The sequence below is a fragment of the Pangasianodon hypophthalmus genome, chromosome 14, assembly GCF_027358585.1.
Source record: "Pangasianodon hypophthalmus isolate fPanHyp1 chromosome 14, fPanHyp1.pri, whole genome shotgun sequence".
NCBI lineage: Eukaryota > Metazoa > Chordata > Actinopteri > Siluriformes > Pangasiidae > Pangasianodon > Pangasianodon hypophthalmus.
The window spans coordinates 21,604,632-21,619,198 of NC_069723.1; the positions used below are offsets into that span (position 1 = coordinate 21,604,632).

A 14,567-nucleotide genomic window follows, 5' to 3' on the forward strand; every position below is an offset into this window, starting at 1 on the left:
ATTTCTTTAGTCTTCGTGCCTCAAAGGCGAACAGGAAACACACAATCATTTGCATTTATTTATACCACAGTGCTGTTAAGTTAATTCTGATTGATCAGAAGATGTTGATTTCATCTTCTGTTAATTTGGAAATTATTTTTAAAATAAAAATAAAATGTACAGAAGTGTCACTACTTTATTTTGACTTGAATAACCACTTAATCACAGCGTGAAAGCATTTTAAAAGCGTTTAAAACACCAGACATCTTCCTGCGAGGATTAAGCTGTGGAGAAGTTCAGTGTGGAGTAAATGACTGCCGTCTTTGGCATCCTTGCTTGAGTTGTGTTCTGCTGTCTTGGACGATTCAGAGACATCGTCGCATACACCACCTGCACAAATAATCAATCCCACATGCTCAGGTTTTAACCAAAATGCCCCGACAGTTTATATAATTAAAAGATTACTTCTGCAAAAAAATACAATTTACACAATTTTCCAAAACTAGTTGATCAGCTCTAGGTCTGACGTTTGCTTCTTTTGTTTTGCACTGAGCTACAAGGCTAATGTAGCTAAAATAACACTTTTTAAGTCCTGCATCATTAAACTGACATAATAAAGTCAAAAATGTGTTATGGAAGCTGTCATACACTGTCATTTTCATGTCAGTTCATGTCCAGTCTAATAGTAGTGACTTTATTATTGCACGTAATTGTCATGATAGAAGCCATCAAGTGTACCGTATGTTACATGTTACATTTTTATTACACAAATTTCATGTAAGGTGTTCTTATGCTAACTGGAGAACGCAACATAATTAGCATGATGAGTTAGCCAACGCTGTCAAGGCAGCAAACAAAACATCTGTTGCTATGACAATTACGGGTAACATGACACTAAATCTTGTACTAAATGTAAAGTGTCATAGCAACTCACAACACTATATGATGTAACATATTTATGTCAGTCTGATGACGCAAGGTTTAAGTGCAGTGTTACTAGAGAAAACAAGTATGCAAGTATATCTCACTCGGTTTTTAAAAAATAAATTAATTCCCAAAATGTATATATTTGCTTTGTTAAACATTGTAATTTATGTTATATATATATATATATATATATATATATATATATATATATATATATATATATTGTTAAGCATCACAGGAAGTATATTAGTAATAATTACATCATTTCCAGCCTTATGACTGTTTTCAGTGAGTCAAATCATTTGACTCTTTTTGACTCCCAAACGACTCACTGCCATTTTTTTTTTCCTAAACCGGACAGTTTCCATATCCTTTTAACCTATGATTGTTCTTGACTGATTGTTTCATGAAATCTTAATCTACCTTCTAATTAATAAAATAACATCATAATTACATTTTAAAATAAAATCTATTCATCTAATCATTAAATCAGAGAATCAAACACATGTCTCACCATTCAGACTTGTTCAGTTCAGATGTTGAAAAGAAGTTTCCATGGAAACATATTGATTGAGTTACACTGCAAGACTAAGAGCATCAGATGTATGTTTAAAAAATTATTTAGGTGAGCCAGCTCTTGACTTTCACCTAAAAGAGCCGACTCAAAGAGCCGATTCGTTAGCAAATGACACATTGCTAATTCTTGTTGTGGTAGATGACTGTGCTCTAAACCACATCAGAAATTCTGAAGGCAGATATCTATAGAAAGTGTTTAGGTGAAACAAAATTCCATTATCTGTTATTCATGTTAGCCTCATAGCTTCAGCGCAAAACTCAAATGGAATGAAGGATTCAGATGAAAGATTATTAGAGAGACCATGAAATGATGTAGAGTAAAAATACTTACATCAGCTTTTGGTTTAACTCGAGCCGTGGCTACAGACAGAAAGAAAAAAAAAGCTGTTAATAATGTGACATGAAGCTCTTCACTGAAATGGACTGTTATGTATTTCAATAAAAATGGTCATAATAGCAAGACAGAACATGGACAGGAAATATGGCCATCTTCACTCTTCACACACTGGCAGGAAGAGAACATTGTTAAGTGTAAGGTTAAGATCTCACAGCTGTTTCGCGAGCGTGGAGGAGGGATGGGAGGTGCAGGCTGACGGTCTGAGGACAAACAGTAGGCCAGAGCGAGAGCCAGAGGAAAACACAGACTGGCCGCAGCACAAACCAACAACCTGAAAGAAAGTTTCCTCCCTGTAGGTTCTGTGGGTTCAAGCACTACGGCAAAAACAAGACAAGCATGCAAGTTAGGCTTACTGACATTTCATTTCATTCAACTGAAGTTTGTTTTTCTTTTCTATTCTGTGTTTTTTTTTTTTCATATTCAGAGTTGAGGTTAGTTCTGAGTCAGTGAATAGGCATATCTATGTAGATCTGTCCGTCTCCCTGTCTGTCTGTCTGTCTGTCTGCTTGCTTTTATGAAAATCCTCCACCCAAATTTTTAACTTGTGTTCAGGTATTTTTCAGAATAAATTTACAAGAAAGTGTTTGGAAGTTATTTTATATTGGATCAGAATTTTATATAAACATTTTATATTGTATAGTCATTTACAGTATATTTACATAGTTTACATATTTAATGATCCTTTTGTAATAATCAGAATTTCAGAAACAAAGAAATAATATACATTTTAATTAGTCAATTGCAATAATTAATACATTTATATCATATATTAGCAAATTAAGTGATATAAATATGTAAATTAATTACAAAAAATAATTAACCTAATTGTAAATCATCCATATATAACAGATTATTAGAATTTTGTAAACCAAAAGTAAAATAAAACCACCACATGCCATAAACACATCTTTTATGTTCAGAATTTCATTTAAAAAAAAATTCAGATCATTATATAACATATGTTTCCCAAATATCCCAGCATCATATGAAACTGAAAACAGAATTTATTATTATTATTATTATATGATGGTGTTACTGTAGGGATTTTAGAAACTGTATGTGATGTATACTGATCAGCCATAACATTAAAACCACCTGCCTAATATTGTGTAGCTCCCCCTTGTGCTGCCAAAACAGCTCTGACCCAGCTGTTGCACTCCACAAGACCTCTGAAGGTGTGCTGTGGTATCTGGCACCAAGACGTTAGCGGCAGATCCTTTAAGTCCTATAAGTTGCGAGTTGGGGCTTCCATAGATCGGACTTGTTTGTCCAGCACATCCCACAGATGCTCTTTGTCATCTTCCTCAAACCATTCCTGAACAATTTTTACAGTGTTGCAGGGTGCACTATCCTGGTGAAAGAGGCTACTGGAATTAGGGAATACCGTTGCCATGAAGGAGTGTACTTGGTCTGCAGCAATGTTTAGGTTGGTGATATGTGTCAAAGTAACATCCACATGTATGCCAGGACCCAAAGTTTCCCAGCAGAACATTGCCCAGAATATCAGATTGCCTCTGCCAGCTTGCCTTCTTCCCATAGTGCATCCTGGTGCCATCTCTTCCCCAGGTAAGCGACGCACACGCACCCGGCCGTCCACATGATGTAAAAGAATACGTGATTCATCGGACCAGGCCACCTTCTTCCATTGCTCTATAGTCCAGTTCTGATGCTCATGTGCCCATTTTAGGCACTCTCAGTGGTGGACAGTGGTCAGCATGGGCACTCCGACCGGTCTGCAGCTACACAGCCCCATACACAGCAAGCTGAGATGCACTGTGTGTTTTGACACCTTTCTATCATAGCCAGCATTAACTTTTTCAGCAATTTGTGCTACAGTAGCTTTTCTCTGGGATTGGACCAGGTGGGCTAGCCGTCACTCCCCATGGGCATCAATGAGCCTTGGGCGCCCTTGACCCTGTCACCGGTTCACCAGCTGTCCTTCCTTGTACCACTTTTGGTAGTTACTAATTACTGCATACCGAGAACACCACACAAGACCTAGCCATCTCAATATGGCCTTTGTCAAAGTCGCTCAGATCCTTACACTTGCTCATTTTTTCCTGCTTCCAACACATCAACTTCAAGAACTGACTCTTCACTTGCTGCCTAATATATTGACAGGTCCCACTGTAACAAGATAATCAATGTTATTCACTTCACCTGTCAGTGGTTTAATGTTATGGCTGATCTGTGTATACACATTCTGTGTATACATATTCTAAGGGATATTCTCTATTTTGAGTAAAGTAGATAGATAGAAAGAAAGATAGATAGATAGATAGATTCATTCTTTCATGGTGTTCTCTGTTTCAGATAAAGCTAGTGACAACTATTTGGGATAAACATGTTAATGATATTCATTAAATAATTTTAATGTATGATTTTTTATTAAGATAATAACCTAAAGTCACATTAGGGGACGTTAGGAGAGAACAGATATCTTATACGTACTGAAGTGATCAAAGCTACCTTCAGTCACATTGATCTTTGTGACATGACCCTGACTGTTGCTCTCCTCCCAGTTGATGTTGCATTGGTACACCCCAGAATCTGATTGGTTGAGGTTGTGGATCTCGAGGAAGAGGCGTGTAGCATTGTCTGTGATGGTCTTGTTGGACAAATGGACTCGTGGAGACGGGGTGAGGAAAGTGAAATATCCTTGTCTAATCCCCCATCCTCCTGTCCATTTCTGTTCACAGTGCAGGATGTCACACCACAGAGACACGCTACCCCCTTCAGGTATGTACAGGCTCTTACGGCTCGCTAACACTGCGGGCACACACTCGCTCAAACACACTGAAAGAGAATGAATTAAAAGCATGGTAAGTCAAAAGAAGACTGTATAGCAGTCATTTTTATTCACTGTACACCAGAGCACTGTTGAATTCTCAAACATTTATGGAAGGAGTCTCCAGTGTCAGTGCCTTGTATCAGTCAGTAATTTTTCCAACATGGGAAAGTTCTCTCCTGGTTACATAACAAGCTGCAGTTTTTGTCTTATTAAGAAAGAGAGGCCGATGAGGGAACTTAAGTGACAGCAGGAACTAACTGGAGGAACATTCCAGATGTTCCACAACTTTAAATGTAACTATAAATGGATAAAATGTATGAGATATCATTCATTAATAAATGAAAGTTTGTAATCATTAGTAAATTGCTGTGGTATTACAGGAATAAAACACTTTGGGATGTTCTGTTATTTGAAAATAATCAACAGCAGGGTGTTAACAGTAACTCTGGTTCATCATACCATCCCATCATTAATCGTTTTCCTATAACAGCATAACCCCATGTGTTTTTATTCCTTACTTATTACCTTTCAGATCACTTCTAGATATTTCTGAGAGTTGATAATACCAAATGAAGATTACTGACACAGTGTGGAATGGGAGTTCCTCATTTTTTGTGTTCATAAAACCTAATGTCTCTTTTAAACACACATACACCAAAACCTTCTTCAAAAAAATGACTTGAAGACTTAAAAAAACACCACCACAAGTGACAGTACAGTGAAAGTAAGTGAATCTTACCTTGGAGATGGCACGAAACGGCCAGAATGGTAAACAACATCCACTGAGAAGAATTTTTGGCGTTGTGCGTCATGAAAGTGTCCTTGAGCATTCCTCAGATGGTTTCTAAAAAACTAATAGGAATAGTTTTTAGCACAAGGCATTAAAATTCACGTCTGTAGCACACAGTGAGTTCATCTGCTTTCACTTGTGTTTAAATCCACTTCAGTTTCAGCCTTTTTCAGTTTCAAGTCCATTGTAACGGTACTTCATGAGGAAGGAAGTCCACACACTCATTTTCCAAAGTAGAAGCAGCAGAGATCATGGGTTTCCTGTGCTTAAGGATTTTTTCATCCTAAAGAACCTACAGTCTTCCTGTACTGAAATATCAATTACATAAGACACTGGTGTCAACTCTCACATTGTTTTGTATGGAAGCAAAACAAAACAGAAATAATCTAATGTTAAGCCATTGAATTCTTAATAATGCAATTAAAACACCATTGAATTCACAGCACTGAATTATAGTTGAAATACTACATATAGTATTATTAGTGAATAGTAATATATAGTATATTACTTGAAAAAGCTCACTTCTGTATTTTATTACTCTTGAATTAACTTCCTTTAAATTCAGAGTAGCTTATTTTAGTGTTCTGATCTTCACATTGAAAATAACATTCATGTTTTAAAAGAAAATCTATATTCAAAAAACGTTTACAAAGTTAAAATACAGATTCAGTAATTCAGTTTTCAGATCTATATCAGTTCACAATCTCTGTATTTCAGGCTTGATTGTCTTCACCTATCCCTGGGTTGGCGGGATGCTTAACTGAATTTTGAAACTGGATTTAACTGGTTGAGTCCGAGTTTTTTTTAAATAATTATTTTATTATTTTTAATTTTAGATTTTTTTTAACCCTTTGTTTTATTTATTTATTCTATTGAATTTTTATAGTTATTTATTTCATGATTTTTTCAGTTTTTTTCAGTTTTTTTTTTTTTTTTTTACATTTTTTAAAATTTATTTTTTGTTTGATATTTTTTAAAAGATTGATTAAAAAAGTACAGCATGTCACAAGACCTAATGGCATGTCCGCATCCTCGAAACTACATGTAGCTCTTCTCTTAGCTTCAGTCCACGACTTTAAGATGCCACCTGATGAACAATGGCATAAATATAATTTCCCACAATGTCATTTCCCAACACACACTTCACCGCTCAGCTTTGTTCATTTTATCCACACAAGCACAAGGTGGTGCTAAAGCTCAGCACACCCAGTAGCTGTGTAGTATATGATTATGGCAAATTAAAGGATTCTGGGAGAAAAAAATGAAGATTCGACATAAAAAAGACAGTAAATGAAAATATGTATAAACTTCAGAGCGACAGTTTCATCCAGCAAACCAAAACACACCATGAAATGCTGCATGTAAAAGACAGAAAACACTGAAATGACCAATCAACTGGCTTGGTTTTGGGGATTCACTCTTCCCACAGGGAAGAAATCCATTAGTGTGCTGTACACTCCCATGTTTTTGTTGCTCAAAAACCTAATGAGCTAAAAATGCAGGCTAATACACACACACACACACACACACACACACACAAATGTCTAGTCATTATCTTTTTCTGATAAAGTGTGCAGTTGTGTTTGCGCTCTTGACAAAAAGTCAGCAAGTTGTTGTCCACTGTTTGGTTAAAAGCTGAGGTGTTTTCTTGCATGTTAAAGATATTATTCAAGTCTGGATAGATATTATTCAAATAATAATAATTTTTTATTTCTCGATGTTTAACTGTGAGAGTTACATGACAGCTTTTCACTGTACTTTATGATGCTGCATGTTCCTCAGGGTCCCCCACACACACCATTCATATTATTTATGTAAGAATCAACAGAACTAAGACTTTATTATCTTTGATGAGGGGAAAAACAGTTTAATAAACACTGCAATAAATACAACTGATCAGGAAATATATACAAATGGAATTAGGACCTGAGTCTTGTTCAGTTGGTTTGAATGCTGACGCTCCTGCAACCCTCAAGGGCCTGAAAAATGACCAGTAGACCATCGGCATGATGAACGGTTTGAACTCAGGAAGATAATTTCTTCATTGGTTGTGATCATCCTTTTTATTAGTTGCTATAGTTTGTAAGTGATTTGATGTTTCAACCACCTGAGAGATGATTAGCTATAAAAATCAAAAGGCTGTTGCCATAGCTAGTACTAAGGAGCTAGCAACTTACCATTGTGTTAGGCTAACACTTCGTACCCTGTACTAGCGAGCTAGCTCGTTAACCACTAACTTCTTCCATTTCAATTATACCAACAAGCGGAGACAAGCAGAAAAATTGACTAAATCCAATTAATTAGCATTAATTTCATACTCACGGAGTATGAAAAATTATTAGCATTAATGTCATACTCACGATGTATGAAATTTGCTTTGTAAAAGTCATTAGAGAGTAGGATTTTTTTCTTTCTCAGGTTGTTGAACAAAAATCCTAGCCTACTGAGCCTACATGATCAACAGGCAACTATATATAGAAAAAATCAATAGCCCAGACATGAAATTGTCTTGTCCTGGGCATCCGGGCTACTGAATTTTTCATTCCTGTTCATCAAAGGTAATAATTGAGCAGAAAAGGAAGAGTTTATAAATGTGCTAATGAACTTACAGACCCAAAAGCTCAGCTGAGATGCTGTGAGAGTGTGGCGTTGCGACAAACACCTACCACAAAATGATTTAAAACCATTTTTCATAACAGCCAGACTTTAACTACTCCAGTGTGAGACAGTGTAGAGGAAAAGGAGGAAATTGTCATATTTCTTGCACATCAGTTTCCACAATGCGGCTTCGGTGACTGTATTTAATGTCAGCTTTTGGTAATGTGTCATGTGCAGGCCAAATAACATGACACTGCTTGTAGATCCTTAAGTACATGATTCAGCTGAACATGTGGATGTAATTAAGGGCCTTTTCTGTAAGTGCGTCAAATGCAGGGTGTTGCATCAAAAGCGCTTCATGAACCATTTCACCCAGTGAAAAAAAAAACTGACTGACAAAAGGGTTTTGGAAAGCCAAGTATGTTTAAAAAAAATCAGTTTTATGTTATCATTTTAATTCTGAATAGCTCAATGACAAGCCTGTACATGAGGCAAGTTCTAAAAGTAGATCTTTTTTTTACTGCACACAAAAATGAGAAATAAAATCAGCACAGCAACAGAGAGCAGAGTATCCTGATGTTTTCTAGGGCAGCACCACGGCGAGGGCGGGACTGGAAAGCCGAGCTCTCATTCCCATTGTTTCCTGCAGTCAGAGTTGATGAGAAGCAGATGTGGAGCACGTCAGGGCTGTACGTATCTCAGGATACGTCTCATTTCCCCAAGGAAAAAAAAATAAATAAACAGAAGTAGAAGCAGACCTTGAGAGTTTTGCAAAAGTCACAACCCCGGAATAGAGAAGTACTGTGGCTTTATATTAACTGGAACTCCAAGGTTACGAAAATTATGCAAATCAAACTAAAAATTGATTCATCAGCAGTTCATCTGAAGATGATCTCTTTTCCTTTGCATGAAGCAATTTTGTTTGAGAGACTCTGCGTTTTTATATTATTATGTTCTACATTATTATTATTATTGTTATTAGTAGTAGTAGTAGTAGTATTTTGAAGAAAATTTAAAGAGCAAACATGGTGGACTAATTTATTTATTTATTTATTTATTTATTCATACATTGTCTATTTAATTGAAGGTTATATATAAAAGTGGTAGTCTAATTAGACAAACATCTCCCCCCTTTTCTTTTATTGTAAAAATTTATTAAATCTCACTATGCATATAATTGATTGCAAAAGTTTGTATCCCCCCAATGGTTTTTAATGAATAAAGTACTTCTATTTTACAGATTCTCCATAAAAATCAAAGAATTGCATGTTCATTTATTTGTATTTGTTACAAAATATAGACTAAATATTACATGAACTGAGTTCTAGTCAGCAGTTATCTTTAATGTTGTTGTTGTTGTTGTTGTTCATCTTCTGGCTGCCCCTGTTAGGGGTTGCCACAGCGGATCATTGGTCCACATATTTGATTTGGCACAGTTTTTATGCCGGATGCCCTTCCTGACGCAAACGTCTCCACTTTTTTTATCCGGACTTGGGACTGGCACTTGTAACTGGCTGGAGTTTGTTCCCTGGCTAGGAATCGAACCTGGGCCGCAGTGGTGAGAGCACCATCACCTAACCACTAGTCCTCCAGGGACCCCAGCAGTTATCTTCAATAACAAGCTCAAAAGTTTACACCCCCGTTGGCATGCTCTAGAACGTAAACATCTCTTGGCATGAAGACTTTTACAAGACTAAAACTGAAAATATTGATATTTATCACCTTCTCCGTTATTATGAAGAAGAGGATAAAATGTATATTAATATGTTTAGAGAGGCCAAGAGTGAAAACCATCATTTGAGGATCATGGAGGTAAGACAAACACAGAGTGAAAGAATTTTTCTTAAAAATTTCTTTATAAATCGCTCAAAATAAACAGGATGTGACTTGAAAAAGTCCTTAGATATTCATTCACCGTTTATATGAATATCATTCACATTCTTATTAGTTGTTGTCTTTTATGACTTGATTTAAAAAAAAAACTCGTACTAAATGTCTTGCCTTCATTCCAGTAAGGGTGTACAAACTTTTGGACTCAACTGACCTGAAAAACCACATGCACAATGGCCAGACTGATTTATAGCACTGACATAAGGACGTTACATCTCCAGTATCAGCGCTTTGCAACAGTCAGGTGAAAGATCCAAACAATGGGATAGACCCCAGACAGACCCCTGAGAGACACACGACAGTAACCAACACTGATACCATTTACTACCTTTTTCTTTCTGAGCATGAACTACGACACTGATATTTTGATGTTTATCTTTTAAATTCCTTTGGCAGGATTCTTGAAAACATGCGTGAGTGTGTTCTGGCTGAGCTCGAACACAGGATATGATTTAAAAGCGCTCCACTCTGAAAGCAGCACAGACTGATCCCTGATCATGTTCCTCAATGGGCACCGTGTCAAACCTTACTGAGCATGAACACAAGGAAGCATTCTTCTCACCAGATTACACTGGTATTGTGCCTCAAATGTGGCACAAAAACTGTCCAAAATAAATCTAAAGGTAAAATCTACAGAATTGTAGATTGAAAAGAGAGCTAGCATGCAAGCTTTTCAGACCATATTTGACTTTAGGTGACTTTCGAGCCCTGGCCCTAATGCTCATGAGGGAAGTGCTTCGTGTCTGCGTGGGTTGGACAAGCAGCGACATTGCGAGATGGGATCTATTGTGTTGATGTGGTGCAAGTTACGTTCAGCATTAAGGAGAACAATGACAAGTCTATTGCCGCAAAGGCAACACCAAACACGCAGCTCAGTGCAGGCTGAATGAAAATGTTTGAACAAAGAAGGAAGTGGGTTAACTAAAGATGTTTAGTGTTATGTTTTGTGCTGCTTGCAATAAGTGAACATCTGGTAGATCTTAAAAATGCACATAGATTAACACATGCAATGAGTAAAGTTTAAACATACAGAGACAGAGTTTTTTTTTTTTTTCTTCTTGCAAAACACTGGTTTCAAAATTATTGGTCTGTCCCTCACTTAGCTAACGAGGTTGGAAACATTTGTAGAGGATCTTGGACCATCCAAGATGACCATGAAGAACATTTCAAATCCTTCACAATTCAGATTTTTAAACAGGGTTCAAAACATCAAATAAAAAAAGAAAACCTGACACTACCATTGAAAATGTTGATTTGGATGTATGTTTGGGGTCATCTTATTGTTAAAAGTTCCATCGTAACTTCCTGGCAGAGGCAATCAGGTTTGGAACCAAAACATAATTTCATCAGTTTTACAGTGTGCATTTCTGTGGGTGCCAATAATTTCAGAGCTGACTGTAAATGCATAAGGCAAAGTGCATGCTGTATGAAAATGTTAGACGTTCGACTGCCTGCTGATAGTGGTGCAGTGGGATTTAGCCTTTGCTAATCCTTCATCTCGACCTAAAGATAGTGATGCAGCAGCGCTTTAGTCCTTGAGACTGTCCAGCACTATCACCTCCTTATCTGTACACTCAGCTTCCAAAGCATCAGCTGTAATGCTAATACTGCAGTGGTAGCTCAGTGGTTAAGACGTTGGACTACTGATCAGAAGGTCATGAGTTCAATCCCCAGCACCACCAAGCTGCCACTGCTGGGCCCTTGAGCAAGGCCCTTAATCCTCCATTGCTCTGTTGTATAAAAATGAGATAAATGTAAGTTGCTCTGGATAAGGGCATCTGCCAAATGCCATAAATGTAAATGTACTGCCATCACTGTCATCGCACTCATCATCTCGTAAATCGCTAACTAGCTGAGCCGAGTATCTGCAGCGCATGCAGTCTTGGGAACGTTGTTGCAACGTGGAAATAAAATATGTCAGCTGAGCAAAAACTAGCTAATATCCAAGGCTATAGCTAGCACGGATCTGTTCAGACAGCATGACAAATCTTTTTTTATTCTTTTTATTCTTTAAATCTGATTATTTTCTTTGTTTATTTTGACACTGTGCCTTTTGTTTGAGTTTCGTTTAAGGATACCGCACTGACAGCAACTGCATCACCGTTAATATTCATGCATGAATTAAGAATTTTAGTGCCACTTAGGAGAACTCTTTTCACTAAGATAGGAATCTTTCACCACAAAAAAGTGCGAGTGAGAGAGCACTAAGAATACTGCAGAATATGTAAAGAATAGTAAACATAGTTTGTATCTCATCTTCTGACCTCAGGTAACACTTCTAACAATCTCATATGGGCAAGTATTGATTTTGCGGTGATGCAGAAATATTCACACATGCAAAAAGCTAAATATTTCATTCATGCTCAAAGAGTTGCTCTGTCGCTCCTGTCACTTTGCTGCACTTGCATCACAGACAATTGCACATGCTTTATTTCAGATGTTCAAAAGTCTTATTATTCCTTTAATCTGAAGACGTGATTGCAGTTTCGAGTCAGAACAAAGCCATCTGAATAGTGCCCTGTTTGGCAAAGAGCGATGGAAATTTACAGACGGAACGTTACACACCGAACTCTGCAAGGCTGAGTGTTAATGAACTCTTTTGACCTCTGCTCAGTCATGCAGGAAACCACGCTCCAGACTTTTTCCCTCAGTTTGTCTGGTGAATAATTTGGGTTCAACAATCCTATCAGACAAGGTTATTCCCTGAAAGTATAGACTCCAAGGTCCACGCAAAAGATAACCCATTCTCTAAGCATATTTTTATGCCCTATGAAAACACATGAATATAAATATTGTATGTTCCGTGAATGATTTTAGCCAATTTAAGGCTAATCCTAATGTGTTGCATTAGATTTCTCTCTATGATACAACAAGTCATTTTAGAGAACAACATTTAAGTGAAAGTCAGTATGGAGTTACTGTAATGTCACTTTTTAACTCCCTTTATAACTTACGTAACATTCTCCTCTGTGACTGTAATTGTATAAATGCAGGCAGTGATCATCTCCTGACCTGCTTTAATGCTGGCTGTAATCCATGTTTGTATTTTTGCAAATGTCTGATTTCTGGATAAGCCAGAAATCAGATTTGTGCTTCCTCTCTGAACATAGCCACAGCCCCATTGCAAATGAGACAAAACTTTCTGGAATATTATAATATCCCCAGATGTGTTGGACATCTGATGTTAAGAAAAGGCTGAAAACTTTTACACTGCAATTACATTTAATATTAACTGCTATATTGAGAAAAAAAAGCTTTTTGGAGTGTGTAAAGAATGGTTGATTTAGTGCTACTCATAAAAGTACTGGATTTAGGGGTGTGACGCAATGACATGTCTGGGTTTAAATCCAAATCCAGATATAGATATTTGGAGCACAAAAAAGAATCCAATGTGGGCATGGCCTAAACCAGAAGGATGTTGTTCTATTTTTTTGTATTCTGGCTCTGACAGTTCCTCAACCTCAGCTACATCACTCCAGTTCATAATTCACTTCAACTAGACTGTTTTTAATCCCACTTGTGCACGTATTGCTTTTGTTTTCAACTGCCTGCCATTTTTTCTTACAAATATACTAGATACTTTGGTTTTATTTTAGTTCACTGGGACCCTGAACAGGTAGTTACTAAGGATGAATCAATGAACGCTCTGTGTTCATGTTAATAAACATGGTCTTTGTTTGTCCTGTATAAAAAAAGTATACAAATGTTAATCAAAAGTAAAAAAAAAAAAAAAAGTCAACAAAAATAAAATGAAAAAGGTCAACAAAAGTAAATGTTAATAACAATTAAAACAAAAAAATTAAAACAAAAATAAAAAAGTAAAATACAAAAGTAGCCAAAAGTAAAATGCAAAAAAGGGTAAGGAAAAAAAAAAAAAAAAAGAAAATGCAAAAAGCTAAACAGAAGTAAAATGTAAATAAGGTAAATCAAAGTTAATTAATTAATTAATTAAAACAAGCCCCACTGGTACAGAGCGGAGTGTGTGTCGCAGGTTAAGATGATTGGTTTGTATTTGTATCACCTCTGTCCGCCTTTTACCCAGTGAGCCTTAGAGTTGGCTCTCAATCAAGTAACACTGCTGTATGTCATTATGACTCTGTACAGGCTTATGCAACAGTAATGATACACAATGACTGTGCACGACAAGCTTAAGAAAAAAAAAACACGTCAAACAAAATACACCCTGTAAACCTTTTAACTACTTCATATAAATTATTAACTCGAGTGGCCTGAGGCAGTTTTTTTGCAGCGTATCTGTGTTTATTCGTCGGACTTTGCTTCTCCTGTATGTTTATTTTTCTCGTTGCAACAGCAATGGCAGCCTTTTGTCTGTTTTTAGGGGCTGAAGAGAGGACGTTTCTCTGCCACTTAAAGTCTGCTAGAATTTCAAAGAGCTGAATGTTGGCGTTAATTCAGCACAGCTAAGAGGAGACGTGAATGCCCTCAGTGTGTGAGAAACGGCCACAATGCAGAGCTGATCTCAGCCTTCCAGACTGAAGTCATCTGGAGCATGTGGGCGGCCATTTTAGCCTTTTTCCATGAGACGTTTGTTGACTGTTTGACAGCGTCTCGCAGCACTTCTCTCTGTCTGTGTTTACGAGTCATTCTCTTCTGAGTGC

General features: G+C 36.9%; 1 protein-coding gene across 2 annotated transcripts; it reads right to left on the reverse strand.

The window, feature by feature from the left end:
• Positions 1-157: 157 nt before the first annotated feature.
• On the reverse strand, positions 158-5,692 carry si:dkey-52l18.4 (uncharacterized protein LOC560708 homolog). 2 transcript variants are annotated; one of them, XM_026934946.3, is made up of 5 exons: positions 5,410-5,692; positions 4,349-4,675; positions 2,032-2,193; positions 1,814-1,842; positions 158-369 (listed from the first exon to the last, which is right to left on the reverse strand). In XM_026934946.3, the coding sequence occupies exons 1-5, from the start codon at positions 5,498-5,500 to the stop codon at positions 259-261; spliced, it is 720 nt and encodes a 239-aa protein (XP_026790747.3). In that variant the 5' UTR covers positions 5,501-5,692; the 3' UTR covers positions 158-258. The 2 variants fall into 2 exon arrangements, with proteins under 2 accessions (XP_026790747.3, XP_026790746.3); XM_026934945.3 differs by having other exon boundaries at positions 4,331-4,675.
• Between the last annotated feature and the right edge of the window lie 8,875 nt (positions 5,693-14,567).